This window comes from Erinaceus europaeus, chromosome 12, assembly GCF_950295315.1.
Source record: "Erinaceus europaeus chromosome 12, mEriEur2.1, whole genome shotgun sequence".
Lineage (NCBI taxonomy): Eukaryota > Metazoa > Chordata > Mammalia > Eulipotyphla > Erinaceidae > Erinaceus > Erinaceus europaeus.
In genome coordinates this window covers 46308660-46328444 of record NC_080173.1, presented here as the reverse complement: position 1 = coordinate 46328444, position 19785 = coordinate 46308660, and the positions used below count along the sequence as shown (strand labels likewise).

The following is a 19785-nucleotide window of genomic DNA, read 5'->3' as shown; positions in this document are numbered from 1 at the left end:
AGTATTAATGTCACGAACGCAACTTTCATCATCACTATGTATTAAATTTTCTGACTTCCCTAGATTCCTCTGCCAGGGTTATTTAACATTAACCTGGATTCACAGCAATTTTTTTTTCATTCCTGCACCTTTGTAGTGTTACAGCAAACTTCAAAAAGATGGGGCCAGAGAGATAACTCCCCCCAGATTGCCATGTGCATGGCCCAAGGTTGAGCCCTGACACCATACAAGCGGTAGTTGGTCACTAGAAGAAACTCCAGTATTTATTGGTGTTTCTCCCTCTCAGCACCATTTAGAATCTCCAATCTTGAAGCTAAGTGTATCTGTTTCACTGGAGAAGAATTAAAAACTCTCAAAAACATAAACATCAAATCATATTTTTAGAAAGTCACAGTTCATCTCTTGATTTCCTGTTTGCATTTTGGGAATCTGATCACTCCACATGCCACTAGTCTTCTGAAGCAACAAGGGAAACAAGAAACCCTTTTTCATACTAACAAAATTAGCAGACGCCTTCTTTCTCTCTGGCCAAGGACTGGGCAAGCACAAGCTCACAGCACCCTCTGCTGTTAAATTGCAGAGGTGCCTGGATGTTGGGCCAGACCTTTCTGAAGGATTCTGGTTTGAAGCATGTTTAAGAAAACCACACATGCAAAAGAATTTCAAAATTAGTTTGCATGCAAAACCTTAAGGTGGGGCTGAAATTTTTCATCAAGGCAGTTTTTTTTCAGCATTTTCCAAGCTGAATGGAAATCTTCATTTTAGTCCACAGCAAGATTCCAAAACAGGAAAAACACACGAGTGCTAACACCATGTGTGAAAACACATGTAGTGCTGTCTCCATAGAGATCATACCCAGAGCAACAGAAACAGTGAGTGGGCCAAATAAGGGGAGGGGACAGATAGATCTTTAATTAAACACAGGGAATTAGGAGATTATTTTTGGACCTTAACAGAAACCCCTGGTTGGCTAGTTTTCAGTTTTAGCATTATAATGTATGTACCTTCCCTAAAAGAGTTAGGGAAGTTAGAAGCTACATGGCAACAAGACAATGGAAGGTTTTCACTTCTATTTATATAGCTTGCTTACTTGATCCTTTTTCCCTGCCAAAGGTACCAGACAGCCTCAAGGTCCTTAAATGCCCCCATCCTAAAATCACATAATATTTAACTACAAGAGTGATGCTACTTTATAAAGGAAGCGCTATTTGACCATATATAATTTTAATCAACGTTTTAAGTACATCAGTATACATACTGCCAAGAGACCATACAGCACAGTGGTTAGGCAGATGAGCTCACAAGCTGCACTGTTGGCTAAAAGATGTGCCCTACCTTTTATTAGCTGAGTGACCTCAGGTGAGCACCATATCTGTGACTCAATGTCCTCATCTGTAAATTGGGGATGGAAAGAGCATCTATCTCATGGGATTATTATGCAAATTAAGTGAACTGGGTAGGGGAGATATCACAGTGGTTTACATGAAAAACTTCCATGCCAGAGCTTCGGGAGTCCCAGGTTCAGTCCCCAGTACCACCATAAGCCAGAGATTAGCAGCACTTTGGAACAGAGAGACAGAGAAATTAAATAAGTTGATACTTGGGACCCGGTAGTGACACACTCCATTGAATATACATGTATCTATACACAACAACTCAGATTCAAGCCCCCAGTCCCCACGTGCAGAAACTTCATATTCATTGAAACAGGGGCTGCAGGTATCTATCTCTCCCCATCTCTATCTCTCTCCCTTTTCAAGTTCTATTCTATCAAATGAAAGAAAAGAAAAATAAAGGGAAAAAACTCACCACTGGGAGCAGTGGATTCACTGTGCAGGAACTGAGCCACAGTGGTAACACTAGTGGCAATAAAAAAAATTAAAGTCAGACTCGACTTCCGGAGGCAGAGCTACGAGCAGCAGATCGTTTTCTCTCCTCTCCTCTCCTCTCCTCTCCCGGATCAACTAGGAATACCAAAGGAGACCACACGGACTGAAACAAGACAGGACTAGAATGACCACAGAAACCCAGTAAATCACCCGTGAGTACAAACACGTGTGGCTGGTGACAGAGAGGAGAGAGGGGCCTAAGGAGAGATTAAGTGACTGCTAACAGTTCAACAGTTTATCACTGGAGACACCACCTCCAGTCTGCTCCACAACAAGGGGACAGCTGAAGGGAGGAAAAGACTCCCCAGAGACTCACCAAGTGCAACTCTGAGTCTCCATTGCTACTACCCTCAGAATCTGGAGCAGCAACAGGGAGGGACACCAGGGGACAGAGATCTAACCAAGAAACTCAGGAGAAGACCTATACCTCAGTGGCATAGCTGAGGGGCTGTGTAAGTCTCTTTGCATAACCACTAGATTATCTCTGCCACACCCTGCTTTATCTCTTGGTCAGGAGTCAGTGATTAAGCTAAGAAGCCTATTGATAGTTTAAAAGCCCTCAGGCTCCCATAGCCTACAGGGAAGAAAAACAAAGAGGCTTTTACACCACTGAGCTCCAACTCAGGGATTGAAACAACTGTTAACTTCCACCACTGTGAACCCTTTAATCAACTTACTTAGACACAAGTCAATCCAGGCAATAGTGATCAATAATTTGAAAAGTACTGATAAAGGGAACTCATAACATAATATATAAAATGGTTAAAACAACAAGAAAAAATATTGGAGACTCAAACCAGGACAAGAGTCCAGCTAAAAGTCCTCCAGAGGGTGAAGCACAAAACAACGAGTTCAACATCCAAACATTAGCTAAGGAAATAATAACAGGAGTGAGTAAAGAATTTGAAAAAATTGTAATCAGAAATGTAGGAACAACAAATGAGAATATGGAAGAAAATTCTAATTATCTCATGGTTATTAGAGAGCTGAAAGCTGAAATCGCTGAGCTAAGAATGCAACTAGCTGAACAAGCTAAAACAGTATCAGAGCAGGGCAACAAAATAGATGAACTCCAGAAAGCAGTAGAGGGCAGAGAGAAAATAATCTATGAGGCTGAAGACAGAATTGGCAAGATTGAGGATGAATTAGAGACAACTAAAAAAGAAGTAAGAGATCTCAAAAAGAGATTAAGAGATGCTGAAAACAACAACAGAGTCAATATGTGCATTATTGGCTTACCAGAGGAAGAAAGAGAAGGAGAGGAAGAAAGCATTCTCCAGACCATAATAGCTGAAAATTTCTCTAGTCTAGACAACACAAGATTCAAGAAGCCCAGAGGGTCCCAAACAGAATTCACCCAGACCTAAAGACACCAAGACATGTCATACTTAGAATGGAAAGGAATAAGGATAAAGAAAGGATCCTCAAGGCTGCAAGAGAAAAACAAAGAGTCACCTACAAAGGAAAACCCCTAAGATTAGCAGCAGACTTCTCCATACAAACACTACAGGCCAGAAGAGAATGGCAAGATATCTATCAAGTGCTCAATGAGAAAGGCTTTCAGCCAAGAATACTATATCCTGCTAGACTGTCATTCAGACTAGATGGAAGCATCAAAACCTTCTCAGACAAGCAACAGATGAAGGAAGCAACCATCACCAAGCCTGCCCTGAAAGAAGTTCTGAAAGGTCTCCTATAAACAACCAGACCACCACAAATAGGACATATATCAAAACACTCTAAAACTCTACAAGAATGGCGTTAAAATATCTTCAATCTTTGGTATCAATAAATGTCAATGTCCTGAATTCACCTATTAAAAGACACAGAGTAGGAAGATGGATCAGAAAACACAACCCAACAATATGTTGTCTACAGGAAACTCACCTAACTCAACAAGACAAACACAGACTTAAAGTGAAAGGATGGAAAACTATCATACAAGCCAATGGCCCACAAAAAAGGGCAGGAACAGCTATTCTCATATAAGATTAAAAAAGATAGGAATGCTCAGAGGATCGGTCAATCAAGAGGACTTAACAATTATTAATATCTATGCACCCAATGAGAAGCCATCTAAATACATCAAACTTCTACTGAAAGAGCTACAGCAATATATTAACAGTAACACAACCATAGTAGGGGACTTCAACACCCCACTATCTCAACTTGACAGATCATCCAGGAAGAAAATCAGTAAATAAGTAGGGCACCAAAGTAAAAACCCAGTGGTGAGGGGTAGACATGTAGCTTCCTGGGCCAGTGGGGGGTGGGAGTGGGTGGGAGGGATGGGTCACAGTCTTTTGGTGGTGGGAATGGTGTTTATGTACACTCCTAGCAAAATGTAGACATATAAATCAGTAGTTAATTAATATGAGAGGGGGAAAATCAATTGTATGTCTCAAAGTTTCTCAAAACACAAACTGAATCTTTTTAATATATAGGCTATGTATTTGATATACGGACTCTCTCAAAAGCCTAGACCAAGTAGATTAGAAGCTTCCAATAGCACAGCTATATACAAGATACTGGGTACTGTACAGCAAACCATAACAAAGGGACTTTTCAAAGTTAACCCAATTAACAAATAATGTGATGATAATATTAACTATTGATTGTCTTTTTGAACCCTAAGACAGCAGGAACCTCACATCTTCACTATAGAGCCCCTACTTCCCCCAGTCCTGGAACCCTTGGATAGGGCCCACTTTCCCGTATACATCTCCCAATCCAAACCAAATAATATTGCATCCGCCGATCACAACCTAACCAAAGCAACGATTGCCATCTCAACATGCTTCACCTCAGACTGTATCCAGAGACTTCACGTGTGGAATGACAACCCTTCAACTTCATTACTCGGGTGAGACCTTTCCTTTAATAGTACACTCTAATTTCATCTCAGGTAGTTCACTTTCTAACAAAGTCCCATAACCTAGATATACACCAGTTTCTGTGAGAGAGAGCTTATGTGCACATGTATCCATAAACTACTGCAAAATATATACCTGAAAGCAGGATTACACTAGAGTTTGCAGTGAGTACCTCCCTAACACTTCCTCTCCACTATTCCAAGCTTGGGATCCATGATTGCTCAACAAATTGTTTGGCTTCATATGTTAACTCTCTTTTCAATCACCAGGTTCCAGATGCCACCAGGATGCTGGCTAGGCTTCCCTGGATTGAAGACCCCACCAATGTGTCCTGGAGCTCAGCTTCCCCAGAGACACACCCTACTAGGGAAAGAGAGAGGCAGACTGGGAGTATGGACCGACCAGTCAACGCCCATGTTCAGCGGGGAAGCAATTACAGAAGCCAGACCTTCTACCTTCTGCAACCCTCAACGACCCTGGGTCCATGCTCCCAGAGGGAGAGAGAATGGGAAAGCTACCATGGGAGGGAGTGGGTTATGGGGATTGGGTGGTGGGAATTGTGTGGAGTTGTACCCCTCCTACCTTGTGCTTTTGTTCACTAATCCTTTCTTAAATAAAAAATTTAAAAAAAAAAAAAAAAAGAAAATCAGTAAAGACATAAGGGAGCTAAATGAAGAGATAGATAAACTAGAACTATTGGACATTTTCAGAGTCATTCATCCCAAGAAACTGGAATACACATTTTACTCAAATCCACATGGATCATTCTCAAGGATAGACCATATGTTAGGCCACAAAGACAGCATCAGCCAATTCAAGAGCACTGAAATCATCCCAAGCATCTTCTCAGACCACAGTGGAGTTAAACTAACAGTTAACAATCAACAAAAGATTAGTAACAGTCCAAAAATGTGGAAGCTCAACAGTACACTACTTAATAACTTCTGGGTCAAAGAGGAAATCAAGGAAGAAATCAAAATGTTTCGAGAGTTCAATGAAAATGAAGACACAAGCTATCAAAATATTTGGGACACAGCTAAAGCAGTCCTAAGAGGGAAGTTCATAGCTATACAAGCACACATTAGGAAACAATAAAAGGCACAAATAAACAGCCTGATTGCACATCTCAAAGACCTAGAAGAAGAACAACAAAGGAATCCTAAAGCAACCAGAAGGACAGAAATCACTAAAGTTAGGGCAGAAATAAATAACATTGAGAATAGGAAAACCATACAAAAGATCAATGAAAGTAAATGTTGGTTCTTCGAAAGAGTAAACAAAATCGACAAACCTTTAGCCAGACTCACAAAACAAAAAAGGGAGAAGACCCAAATAAATCGGATAGTAAATGAAAGAGGAGATATCACAACAGACACTGCAGAAATTCAACATATCATGCGAGGCTTCTATGAACAACTATATGCCACCAAGCTAGAGAACCTGGAAGAAATGAATGATTTCCTAGATACCTACTAACTTCCAAAACTAAGTAAAGAGGAAGCAGATAACATGAACAGGCCCATCACAGCTAATGAAATTGAAACAGTTATCAAAAATCTCCCCAAAAATAAAAGTCCTGGACCAGATGGTTTTACAAATGAATTCTACAAAACTTTCAAAGAAGAACTAATACCTCTACTTTTAAAAGTCTTCCAGAAGATTGAAGACACTGGAATACTCCCTGCCAGCTTCTATGAAGCCAACATCACCCTGATACCAAAAGCAGACAGGGACACAACCAAAAAAGAAAACTACAGACAAATATCTCTGATGAACACAGATGCTAAAATATTGAACAAAATTCTAGCCAACCGGATACAGCAGTATATCAAAAAGATTGTTCATCATGACCAAGTGGGGTTTATCCCAGGCATGCAAGGATGGTTTAATATACGAAAATCAATCAATGTGATCCACCACATCAACAAAAGCAAGACCAAAAACCACATGGTCATATCAATAGATGCAGAGAAAGCCTTTGACAAAATACAACATCCCTTTATGATCAAAACACTACAAAAAATGGGAATAGATGGAAAATTCCTGAAGATAGTGGAGTCTATATATAGCAAACCTACAGCCAACATCATACTCAATGGTGAAAAACTGGAAGCATTTCCCCTCAGATCAGGTACTAGACAGGGCTGCCCACTATCACCATTACTATTCAACATAGTGTTGGAAGTTCTTGCCATAGCAATCAGGCAGGAGCAAGGAATTAAAGGCATACAGATTGGAAGAGAAGAAGTCAAACTCTCCTTATTTGCAGATGACATGATAGTATACATGGAAAAACCTAAGGAATCCAGCAAGAAGCTTTTGGAAATCATCAGGCAATACAGTAATGTGTCAGGCTATAAAATTAACATTCAAAAGTCAGTGGCATTCCTCTATGCAAACACTAAGTTAGAAGAAATTGAAATCCAGAAATCAGTTCCTTTTTCTATAGCAACAAAAACAATAAAATATCTAGGAGTAAACCTAACCAAAGAAGTGAAAGACTTGTATACTGAAAATTATGAGTCACTACTCAAAGAAATTGAAAAAGACACAAAGAAGTGGAAAGATATTCCATGTTCATGGGTTGGAAGAATTAACATCATCAAAATGAATATATTACCCAGAACCATCTACAAATTTAATGCTATCCCCATCAAGATCCCAAGCACATTTTTTAGGAGAATAGAAAAAATGCTACAAATGTTTATCTGGAACCAGAAAAGACCTAGAATTGCCAAAATAATCTTGAGAAAAAAGAACAGAACTGGAGGCATCACACTCCCAGATCTCAAACTGTATTACAGGGCCATTGTCATCATAACTGCTTGGTACTGGAACATGAACAGACACACTGACCAGTGGAATAGAATTGAGAGCCCAGAAATGAGGCCCCACACGTATGGACATCTAATCTTTGACAAAGGGGCCCAGACTATTACATGGGGAAAGCAGAGTCTCTTCAACAAATGGTGTTGGAAACAATGGGTTGAAACATGCAGAAGAATGAAACTGAATCACTGTATTTCACCAAATACAAAAGTAAATTCCAAGTGGATCAAGGACTTGGATGTTAGACCAGAAACTATCAGATACTTAGAGGAAAATATTGGCAGAACTTTTTTCCGCATAAATTTTAAAGACATTTTCAATGAAATGAATCCAATTACAAGGAAGACTAAGGCAAGTATAAACCTATGGGACTACATCAAATTAAAAAGCTTCTTCACAGCAAAAGAAACCACTATAGAAACCAAGAGACCCCTCACAGAATGGGAGATCTTTATATGCCATACATCAGATAAGAGTTTAATAACCAACATACATAAAGAGCTTGCCAGACTCAACAACAAGACAACAAATAACCCCATCCAAAAATGGGGGGAGGACTTGGACAGAATATTCACCACAGAAGAGATCCAAAAGGCCGAGAAACACATGAAAAAATGCTCCAAGTCTCTGATTGTCAGAGAAATGCAAATCCAGACAACGAGATATCACTTTACTCCTGTGAGAATGTCATACATCAGAAAAGGTAACAGCAGCAAATGCTGGAGAGGGTGTGGGGTCAAAGGAACCCTTCTGCACTGCTGGTGGGAATGTCAATGGGTCCAACCTCTGTGGAGAACAGTCTGGAGAACTCTCAGAAGGCTAGAAATGGACCTACCCTATGACCCTGCAATTCCCCTCCTGGGGATATATCCTAAGGAACCCAACACATCCATCCAAAAAGATCTGTGTACACATATGTTCTTGGCAGCACAATTTGTAATAGCCAAAACCTGGAAGCAACCCAGGTGTCCAACAACAGATGAGTGGCTGAGCAAGTTGTGGTATATATACACAATGGAATACTACTCAGCTGTAAAAAATGGTGACTTCACCGTTTTCAGCCGATCTTGGATGGACCTTGAAAAAATCATGTTGAGTGAAATAAGTCAGAAACTGAAGGATGAATATGGGATGATCTCACTCTCAGGCCGAAGTTGAAAAACAAGATTAGAAAAGAAAACACAAGTCGAACCTGAAATGGAATTGGAGTATTACACCAAAGTAAAATACTCGGGGGGAGAATACAGGTCCATGAAAAATTATGAATGAAATAGTGGGGGTTGTATTGTTATATGGGAATCTGGGGGATGTTATGCATGTAAAAAAAAAAAAAAAGTAGAGACGCAAAGCAGAAATTGACTGAGTTTGGAGTATGGCACCAAAGTAAGAAAGCAGAAGTATACTAGAGTTTGCAGTGAGTACCCTCCCTAACACTTCCTCTCCACTATTCCAAGCTTTGGGTCCATGATTGCTCAACAATTTGTTTGGCTTTGTATGTTAACTCTCTTTTCAGTCACCAGGTTCCAGATGCCATCAGGATGCTAGCCAGGCTTCCCTGGATTGAAGACCCCACCAATGTGTCCTGGAGCTCATCAGCTTCCCCAGAGATCCACCCTACTAGGGAAAGAGAGAGGCAGACTGGGAGTATGGACCGACCAGTCAACGCCCATGTTCAGCGGGGAAGCAATTACAGAAGCCAGACCTTCTACCTTCTGCAACCCTCAACGACCCTGGGTCCATGCTCCCAGAGGGATAGAGAATGGGAAAGCTACTGGGGAGGGTGTGGGATATGGAGATTGGGCGGTGGGAATTGTGTGGAGTTGTACCCCTCCTACCCTATGGTTTTGTTAGTTAATCCTTTCTTAAATAAAAAAAATTAAAAAAAAAAAAAGAAAAAATTTCAAGGATTAACAAGGATGTGTACTCTGATTACAATAAAATTATACAAGGAACCAAAAAAAAAGAAAAGAAAACACAAGTCGAACCTGAAATGGAATTGGAGTATTACACCAAAGTAAAAGACTCTGGGGTGGGTGGGTGGTTGGGGAGAATACAGGTCCATGAAAGATGATGAATGACATAGTGGGGGTTGTATTGTTAAGTGGGAATCTGGGGAATGTTATGCATGTACAAACTATTGTATTTACTGTTGAATGTAAAACATTAATTCCCCAATAAAGAAATAAATTATTAAAAAAAAAAAAAGAGGGAGACAGAGACACCTGCAGCCCAGCTTCACCGCTCATAAAGCTTTACCTCTGTAGGTGAGGACTGGGGATTTGAACCTGGCTCCCTGAGCATTGTAACATGTGCACTCAACTGGGTGCACCACCGCCTAACCCGTTTTCCCTTCTCTCCCAACCCCTTCCTCTCCTCCTCCATTGCCACCAGGGTTATCACTAGCGAGATGCCTGCATGACAAATCCGTTGGTGATTTTTTTCTTCTTCTTCATTTGATAGGCGTTTAAAATGTGAGACACTTATGCATGTACAAACTACTGTATTTACTGTTGAATGTAAAACATTAATTCCCCAATAAAGAAATAAAAAAAAATTAAAGTAAGTGAGCGGATATTTATCAGGTTCTTAGAGCAAAGACTGGAAGAATAGTGCCTGAAAGAATAAATAATCCCAAACAGTCACTGCAGTGACCCTGAAGCTGCTGTGGACTTGCAACTGGCAAAAGTTCTCACCAGCCATAACAAACCTGCACTTTCTTCTGCTAATGAAGAAATAGGTGAGCTCTTGGGACATGGCTTAGCATTGGGGCAAGAGACTCATTAGGGTGAAGAGCAACGCAAACTTTATACCAGTCTGATACTTCCCCTCCTTGTTTTGTTTGTTTGCTTTGTATTTTTCCTTTTTAAGTATTTATTTATTTATTCCCTTTTGTTCCCCGTGTTGTTTTGTTATAGTTATTGATGTTGTCGTTGTTGGATAGGACAGAGAGAAATGGGCAGAGGAGGGAAAGACAGAGAGGGAGAGAGAAAGAGAGACACCTGCAGACCTGCTTCATGGCCTGTGAAGCGATCCCCTGCAGGTGGGGAGCAAGGGGCTCGAACCAGGATCCTTAACACTGGTCCTTGCACTTTGCGCCACCTGCGTTTAACCCACTGCACTACCACCCAACTCCCTTGTTTTGTATTTTTTACCAGAGCACTGCTTAGCTCTAGCTTATAGTAGTACAGGGGACTGAACCTGGAACTATGATCCTCAAGCATAAGAGTCTCTTTGCATAAAGTCTCTTATGCTGCCTACCCCCACAACTTTCCCTCCTTGTAACAACCATGTAAAAAGTGACCCAAATATGTCCAAATCACTGGATAAGCCAACAGCCTCTTTCAAGACCTGGTTATCTTCTAGACTAGGACAATTAGCAGCTCCAGGATTTCTATAAAGAAAGTGTTCTGCAATGACCATATGATTGCAAGAGAAGCCAGCAGAGGTGACTTAAAACTAGTATTTATCCAACTCTGACACCATCTCCCCAGACAAAAACCTGGGTCCACCTGCATACTAGATGTCAGGCTCAGGCAAAAACTACTAAAGTCATGAACCCCTTGAAATATACCTAAAACAGACCTACTAGCTTTTTCCAAAACGGAGACCCTAATCTTCATCAGCAATATATATATTTTAATATTTATTTCCTTTTTGTTGCAGTTATTACTGTTGTTGTTATTGATGTCGTTGTTGTTGGATAGGGCAGAGAGAAATGGAGAGAGGAGAGGAAGACAGAGAGGGGGAGAGAAAGACAGACACCTGCAGATCTGCTTAATCGCCAGGATCCTTACACAGTCCTTGCGCTTTGTGCCACGTGCACTTAACCCGCTGAGCTACCGCCCAGACTCCCTCATCTGTAATAATCTAGCCTTTAGGATCATGATTACTCAGGAGTTCCAGTGGCATAATTGGCTAGCGCAGGGTACTATACAGGATCATGATTACTAAACAATTTGTTCTGCTTTGTATCTTAACTCTTTTTCAGCCACCAGGCTCCAGATGATACCATGATGCCAACCTGACTTCCTTGGGCAGATGATCCCATGTGTCTTGGAGCCCTGCCTCCCCAGAGCCCCACCCCACTAGGGAAAGAGAGAGACAGCCTGGGAGTATGGATCAACCTGCCAACGCCCATGTACAGCGGAGAAGCAATTACAGAAGCCAGAGACCTTCCACCTTCTGTACCCCACAATGATCCTGGGTCCATACTCCCAGAGAGATAAAGAATAGGGAAGCTAGTCTGGTCCAGTCAATTCGCTGACTGCGGACATGGCAGATGAGAAGGAAGATCCCACGTTTGAGGAAGAAAATGAAGAAATTGGAGGAGGTGCAGAAGGTGGACAGGGTAAAAGAAAGAGACTTTTCTCAAAAGAATTGCGATGTATGATGTATGGGTTTGGAGATGACCAGAATCCTTATACTGAGTCAGTGGACATTCTTGAAGACCTTGTTATAGAGTTCATCACAGAAATGACTCACAAGGCAATGTCAATTGGAAGACAAGGCCGAGTACAAGTTGAAGATATTGTCTTTTTGATTCGGAAGGACCCAAGGAAGTTTGCTCAGGTTAAAGACTTGCTTACTATGAATGAAGAATTAAAACGAGCTAGGAAAGCATTTGATGAAGCAAACTATGGATCTTGACATCTTTTGTATTTTCTGAAGCTTCATTATCTTCTGGGGAAAGCAGTTCTCATTATATTCTCCATTGTGAGGTCCAGATGAACCAGCCATGTGAATGAGAGATGGAAAAACTTAAGTTTCCAACCTTTATCTTCATGTCTTCAATTTTAGAGCGATGTCTGAGCTATTAATTGCCTGCCTGTATATGTCTATACTTGAATTGCATTTGAAGTACCTTGGAAGTAACACATTTCCTTCTGACTTTTAAGTGTCTAAACAATGAAGTTGTACTTTGGTGGCTTTCTGCTATTGGAGGTTATACTGCATAGCTCTTTGACATGTGAAATCTAAATGGCACCTTTGACTTCATGGTAACTGAGACATCTCATTTATGTAGTGTAAAGGTTTTAGACTATAGTAGGCTGAGAAGTTAGAGAGCAAATTGGTTTGTGTTCTCTCTCTTAACTAGAGCACTGCTCAACTCTGGTGTTGCTGGGGTTTAAAACTGACTTCCAGTGACTCAGGCATGAAGGCCTGTTGAATACTTGTTATACTCTCTCCAGCCTGGTTTAAGATTCTTTTAAGGAGATTATATAAGAAACTAGAGTCATCTGTACTCTAGAGTGTTCCTGCCTTAAAATAATTTGTTTCAATATTTTTTATTTTTTCAGATAAGACTTTTTTTTTTTTAAAGAAAAAAAGATGTGACTGCTTCCGTATTGGAAGGCTTTTTTTTTGGGGGGGGGAGTGTTATAATATCCTATTTGTCAAATTTTAGTGGAACTCATTTTCCCAAGTCAGATTAATCCTTCTAAAAATAAATGTTTTCAATAGCAGGAATGACTTTGCTTAGAAAAGCTAATGGCAAGGGTAAGCATTTGGGGTGGTGTTTTATTAACATTTGTAAATACATGTTCATTGTGGAACTGTGTACTTGACTAAAACCATATGTGGCTTTTGTAGTTCAGGATATAGAGATTGTATGTATATTAGCTTATTGTATGAAATTATTGTACTTGGCTCAAAATGAGGGTTAACATTACATTTAAGAAGATTATGGTATCTTTGAAAATTAATGTTTTGTGTGCCATTACAGACAATATAAATCCTTTTCTAGGGCATTGTACTTTCTTAACCTGTTGATACAAGTAATAAAGTGCAAAATCAAACATTAATATGTGATTTCTCACCCACCCCATTATGGTGGTATGATTTTAGCTGTTTAGTATTAATAAAAATGTTTTCTATACTAAAAAAAAAAAAAAAAAAGAATAGGGAAGCTATCAGGAGTCCAGCGGTAGTGCAGCGGGTTAAACGCACATGATACGAAGCACAAGGACTCGCATAAGGATCCCAGTTCCTGCCCTGGGCTCCCCACCTGCAGGGGAGTCGCTTCACAGGCCATGAAACAGGTCTGCAAGTGTCTTTCTCTCCCCATCTTTGCCTTCCCCTCCTCTCTCCATTTCTCTCTGTCCTATCTAACAACGCCATCAATAACAACAACAATGGGAGTCGGGCGGTAGCACAACGGATTAAGTGCAGGTGGCACAAAGCGCAAGGACTGGCTAAGGATCCTGGTTTGAGCCCACAGCTCCCCACCTGCAAGAAGTTGCTTCAGAAGCGGTGAAGCAGGTCTGCAGGTGGCTATATTTCTCTCCCATTCTTTATCTTCCCCTCCTCTCTCTATTTCTCTGTCTTATCCAACAACAGTGGCTATGACAACAGTAACAATAACAACTACAACAAGCGCAACAACAATGGGAAAAATGGCCTCTAGGACCAGTGAATTCATAGTGCAGCCCCAGCACTATATAACCCTGGAGGCAAAAAAAAAAAAGAGAGAGAGAAGAAAAAGAAATTGTAAGCAGCCTAAAGTCTCCAGCCTCCTTTGGCACTGCCATAACCCTCCCCTTCACTTCTCTCCCTGTAACTCTTTCATATATATACATATACATATACATATACATATACATATACATATACATATACATATACATATACATATACATATACATATACATATACATATACATATAATTTTTGCCTTCAGGGTTATTGCTGGGGCTCAGTGACTGCACTATGAATCCACTGCTCCTGGTAGCCAATTATTTCCATTTTATTAGGTAGGACAGAGAGAAACTGAGAGGGAAGGGGAAGAGAGGGAGAGAGACAGACACCTGCAGACCTGCTTCACTGCTTATGAGGGTGGAAACCAGGGCTCAAACCAGGACCCTTAAGTGGGTCCTTGTACTTAATACTATGTGTGCTTAACCCAGTGAGCCACTACCCAGCCCCTTCTCCCCATTACTCTCTTACTTCACTCTGTTCATTCCTTCTTTGACTTACCAGAATGTTCAGTTTTCCATTCATTTGCTTGTCTCCTTCCTTTCTCCTCTATGGTTATAAACATCATAAGAACAAAGAGTGCAGCTGTATTATTCACCAGCTTGGCCCAGTTCTTAAGTGTCTAAAACATAACATGCTCTCAGAAAATGTTTGTGAAATAAATAAGCAAATGAAATCTGTGATTGTTCGTTATGTACACACACCAACAATATAAGCAGATGGTATGAAAAGACTTTTCACAGGAGAAAATGTAGTTTCTCTCGTTCCTAAAACACTTAATTTTGAGGCTAGTGTTTGAAGACAAACAGGGATGTTTACCAGTAAGCCTCAGCCACAGGTCCCTTCTGCAGGGAACTTATGAAAGGGCCCAGGTAAGGAAGAGAAAAGGCTGTTGTTGCTGCTGCCTGGGACACAGGGCTGGGCCAGGTAACTAAGGCCTGCCTTTGTTCCTTAAGGTTTTGAGCCTGGCATCTGTCAAAATTACTGCACAGAGGGTGCAGACCTTTCTGGAATAAGACAGAAACTTCATCGTTTTTCCCTTTGGGTCCTGGTTGTCCTCAATGAAGGGCACATTAGTCATAGTTTGGATGGATTTCAGGAAAGGAACAGGAGACAAGCTTCCTGCAAAAGTGTCCCATTAGGGCATGCTGAACCATCTGTTTTCCCAGTGGAGACCCAGAGTTTATTTACTTTCTTATTAAGGAAAAGTCCTAGCCTCCCAGCCTAGCTTGGCCGACTCACTGGTTTCCACTGAGGACTAGGGTGAGGTGGGGTGAAAGGACATTTAGGTGCAAGGCCTTCCTGTGTTGTCTCTCTTTTTTTTTTTTAAGATTTATTTATTCATGAGAAATGATAGGAGAGAAAGAACCAGACATCACTCTGGTATATGTGCTGCAGGGGATTGAACTTGGGACCTCATGCTTGAGAGTCCAAAGCCTTATCCACTGCACCACCTCCCAGACCACTATGTTGTCTCTTTTTCATCTGATACATACATATATACTTGTTTTTATTTGATAGAAAAGAGAAAAATTGAGAGGGAGAGAGATAGAGAAGAGAGACACCTGCAGCCCTACTTCATTGCTTATGAAGTGCACCCCCCCCCCCCGATGTAGATGGGGAACAGGGCTTGGACCCAGATCCTTGTGCACTACAATGTGTGCTCTCAACTAGGCGTGCCACCACTTGGCCCTCACATATTTTTTAAAGCTGTGCTTGCTTACTAATTAGGAAAGGCGGGGGGCATGGAACCAGGCCATACTTTGATATTGTGTTGTCAGGGATTGAACTCAGACCTCATACTTCAGAATCTAACACTTTATCCACTGTGCCACTTCCTAGACCTCCATCTGACATTTTCATTCTTCACACTAATACGTCATCCCGTACCTTCCTACCTGGGCACAAATAGTTACATAAGAGACCCTCATCTTGATTCAAGACATAGCATCCATGTCATCAGCAATTTATGAGTACTTAAGTGATAGTCTTTTTAGGAGACAAGAATAAGGCCCTTCTCTCTGTTTCTGTGCTGCAAGAGTGGGTTATAGTGACCTGGGAGGAGATGCAGTGAATAAAGTGTTGGGCCCTTGAGCATGAGGACTTGAGTTCAATGCCTAGCATCAAATATGCCAGAGTGAGGGGGGTGGGCGGTAGGGGAGCGGGCACATGGCGCAAAGTGCAAGGAGTAAGGATCCATGTTCGAGCCCCCAGCTCCCCACCTGCAGGGGGGTTGCTTCACAAGTGGTGAAGCAGGTCTGTATCTTTATCCCCCTCTTCATCTTCCCCTCCTCTCTGGATTTCTCTCTGTCCTATCCAACAACAATAACAATAATAATAATAACCACAACGATAAAACAATGGCAACAAGAGGGGGAAAAAATAGCCTCCAGGAGCAGTGGATTCATGGTGCAGGCACCCAGAGTCCAAGTGATAACCCTGGAGGCAAAAAAAAAAGCCAGAGTGACATTCTGGTTCTCTTCCTAATTAATTAAAGTGTGTCATAGTAAGTTCCAAAGTATGATCTATGTATGTGTGTGCATAAAGCAATCAACTTTTGTGCCGGCTAACAGAATACTAATATGACTGGGGAGATATAATGGTTATACAAAAAGACTTTAGTGCCTGAGATTACAGGGTTCCAGGTTCAATCCCCAGCACCACCATGAGCCAGAACTGAACAGTGCTCTGGTAAAATAATAGTAACAATATAGAATACTTCCCATGTTTGTGCTCATTTCATATTACTCTAATAGATAACTAAACCCATTCTTTGTTTTCTGGTAAAGAAACAGTCCAGCCTATGTCCTGAACACAAGCCACTCCTTTCCCTCAGATGCTGGGAGTGGGGCCACTAGGCTGGCATGAGTGACAGCCCAGCTCACAAAGTGCTGCTTCATTTTCCCTTTCCTTGTACAACTAATTACTGGTTTTACATAATTTCCTCAAGTGTCTGTGTGCATTTTCCTCACTGAGTTACTTCAGAAAGTGCCTCCTTTCTTTCGGACTCTGTGTTCACATTCCCATTTTCAGGTCAAGTGGCTGAAACTCAGGGAGTGTCTCAGCAGGGAGCCCAGATAGCCTGGTTTGCCTGGTAATGCTGAACGATGACTCTGAATCAGATGGGATCTTTCACTCTCAGAAGTGCCCAGGTTCAGGTAACAGATGACAGGGTCTTGTGACCAGAACCTACCTAAAAGGTGGCAAGCAATGGTGGCCTCCAGCTCACTGATTTTTATTACATGCTGACTAGAGACAGACAGAGGAAAGTCACACACAATAATAATTATTTCAGGTGGGTCTTCAAAAAATGTTGCCTGTGTCCTATAAGAAACCTTCTCTGAAGCCAATTATCTCCCTTTTTCCTCCAAACAATGGATCCATTTTTTAAAGATTTCATTTATTTATTTAAATTATCTTTACTTACTGTATAGAGCCAGCCAGAAATCAAAAGGGTAGGGGGAGATAGGGAGAGAAACAGAGAGACACCTGCAGACCTGCCTCACCACTTGTGAAGCTTTCTCCCTTCAGGTGGAGACCAGGGGCTCAAACCTGGGTCCATGTGCATTTTAACATGTATGCTCAACCAGGTGTGCCACCACTTGGCCCCTTATCTATTAATGAGAAAGACAGGAAGAAAGAACCAGACATCACTCTGGTACACATGCTGCCAGGAATTAAACTCGGGATCTCAAGTTTGAGAGTTCAATTCTTTATCCACCTTGCCACCTCCCAGGCCACAGCAGTGGATCCATTTTATACAATGTGATTTATATTGTGATTTAGTCTGAGAAAAGCAAAATGCAGAGGAATGTAGTCATTCATATTTCAAAAGAGGGGTGCAGTCCAGGAGGTGACTCGGGAGATAAGGTGTTGGCCTCTCAAACATATAGTCTCAAGTTCAATTCCCAGTGTTGCATGCCAGAGTAATGCTCTGCTTCTCTCCCCTCCCTCCTTCCCTCTCTCTCACTATTCATTAAATAAGTCTTGGCGGTGAACCAATTTATTCAAATGAAAAATATTTGTACCTATCTATAAAAAATACTGTTAGGGGAGTGTTGGGAAACTGTGAGAAGCCCACAAAGCACCCTGCATTTTTCTGCCTCCAGGAGCCTGGCACTCCTTAAAACATTAAGCCAGCTCCCCCTGCTCCACCCTGCATTCCTGATACTGTGGCCTATCTACATAATCACTGTTTTGCCTGAAAGATCCCCACCTATTCCATTCCTTTGATCTGTCTTCTTTCTACCCTCAAGACCCTCCCTGCCTTCAGGGTATTATTAATCCTACCAGTTAAACCCCTCAAACAGTTGCTAAGGAAGTTCCTACTTTCCCAGCCCCTTATGCCTTTCTCCACCCCTTTCCTAGCCATTTCCGTTTCCGACTTGCCACTTCCAGCTCCGACTTGCCAGTTCAAGCCCCTGGCTCCCCAACTGCAGGGGGGTCACCTTGCAAGCAGTGAAGCAGGTCTGCAAATGTCTTTCTCTCTCCCTCTCTGTTTCCCCCCTCCCCTTTCTGTCCTATTCAACAGCAACACCATCAACAACAATGGAAAAAAATGGCCGACAGGAGCACTGGATTCATATTGCAGGCATCAAGCCCCAGTGATAACCCTGGAGGCAAAAAAGGGGGTGGGGGTGGGAAGAAACAGAGAAATACCTGCAACACTGCTTCACCATTTGCAAAGCTTTCTCCCTGCAGGTGGGAACTAGGGACTCAAACCACAGTGGAATACTACTCAGCTATTAAAAGTGGTGATTTCACTTTCTTTACCTCATCTTGGATGGAGCTTGAAGGAATCATGTTAAGTGAGATAAGTCAGAAACAGAAGGGTGACTATGGAATGATCTCACTCATAGACGTTGAAAAATGGGAGTCGGGCTGTAGCACAGCGGGTTAAGCGCAGGTGGCGCAAAGCACAAGGACCAGAGTAAGGATCCCGGTTCGAACCCCGGCTCCCCACCTGCAGGGGAGTCGCTTCACAGGCGGTGAAGCAGGTCTGCAGTTGTCTATCTTTCTCTCCCCCTGTCTCCCCTCCTCTCTCCATTTCTTTCTATCCTATCCAATAATGACAACAACAACAATAACTACAACAATAAAACAAAGGCAACAAAAAGGAATAAAAATAAAATATTTTTAAAAAAAAATAAGTTGAAAAATATTAGCATGATGCGAACCTGACTTTCCTGGATAGACCACCTCACCAATATGTCCTGAAACCCCACCTCCCCAGAGCCCTACCACACTAGGGAAAGACAGAGACAGGCTGGGGGTATGGATCAACCTGTCAAGCCCATGTCCACCAGAGAAGCAATTATAGAAGCCAGACCTCCTACCTTCTGCACCTATAGAGATCTTCGGTCCACACTCCCAGAGGGATAAAGAATAGGAAACCTTCCAATAGAGAGGATGGGATATGGCACTCTGGTGACGGGATTTATATTTACCCCTCTTATCCCACAATCTTGTCAGTCATTATTAAATCACTAATTTAAAAAAACAGTTCAAAAATAAGAAAAGACAAAGCGGAACTTGGACTGGATTTGATATATTGCACCAAAGTAAAAGACTCTGGGGTGAGGGGGAGGGTTCACGTCCTAGAACATAATGGCAGAGGAGGACATAATGGGAGTTAGATTGTTAAGAGAAAGTGTTACACATGTACAAACTATAGTATTTTACTGTTGACTATAAACAAGTAATTCCCAATAAAGAAAAAAAAA

The 19785-nt window shown here is 41.6% G+C and overlaps 1 protein-coding gene across 1 annotated transcript; it reads left to right on the top strand.

Moving 5' to 3' along the window:
- Positions 1-11837: 11837 nt before the first annotated feature.
- On the top strand, positions 11838-13484 carry LOC103125972 (transcription initiation factor TFIID subunit 13). The gene has a single exon (XM_007536829.3). It carries the CDS (start codon positions 11864-11866, stop codon positions 12236-12238), a length of 375 nt encoding a protein of 124 aa, XP_007536891.1. The 5' UTR covers positions 11838-11863; the 3' UTR covers positions 12239-13484.
- The last annotated feature ends 6301 nt before the right edge of the window (positions 13485-19785 follow it).

Excerpts from the sequence above, each read along its gene's own strand:
- LOC103125972 (XM_007536829.3), top strand. The coding sequence starts at position 11,864 with ATGGCAGATGAGAAGGAAGATCCCACGTTTGAGGAAGAAAATGAAGAA.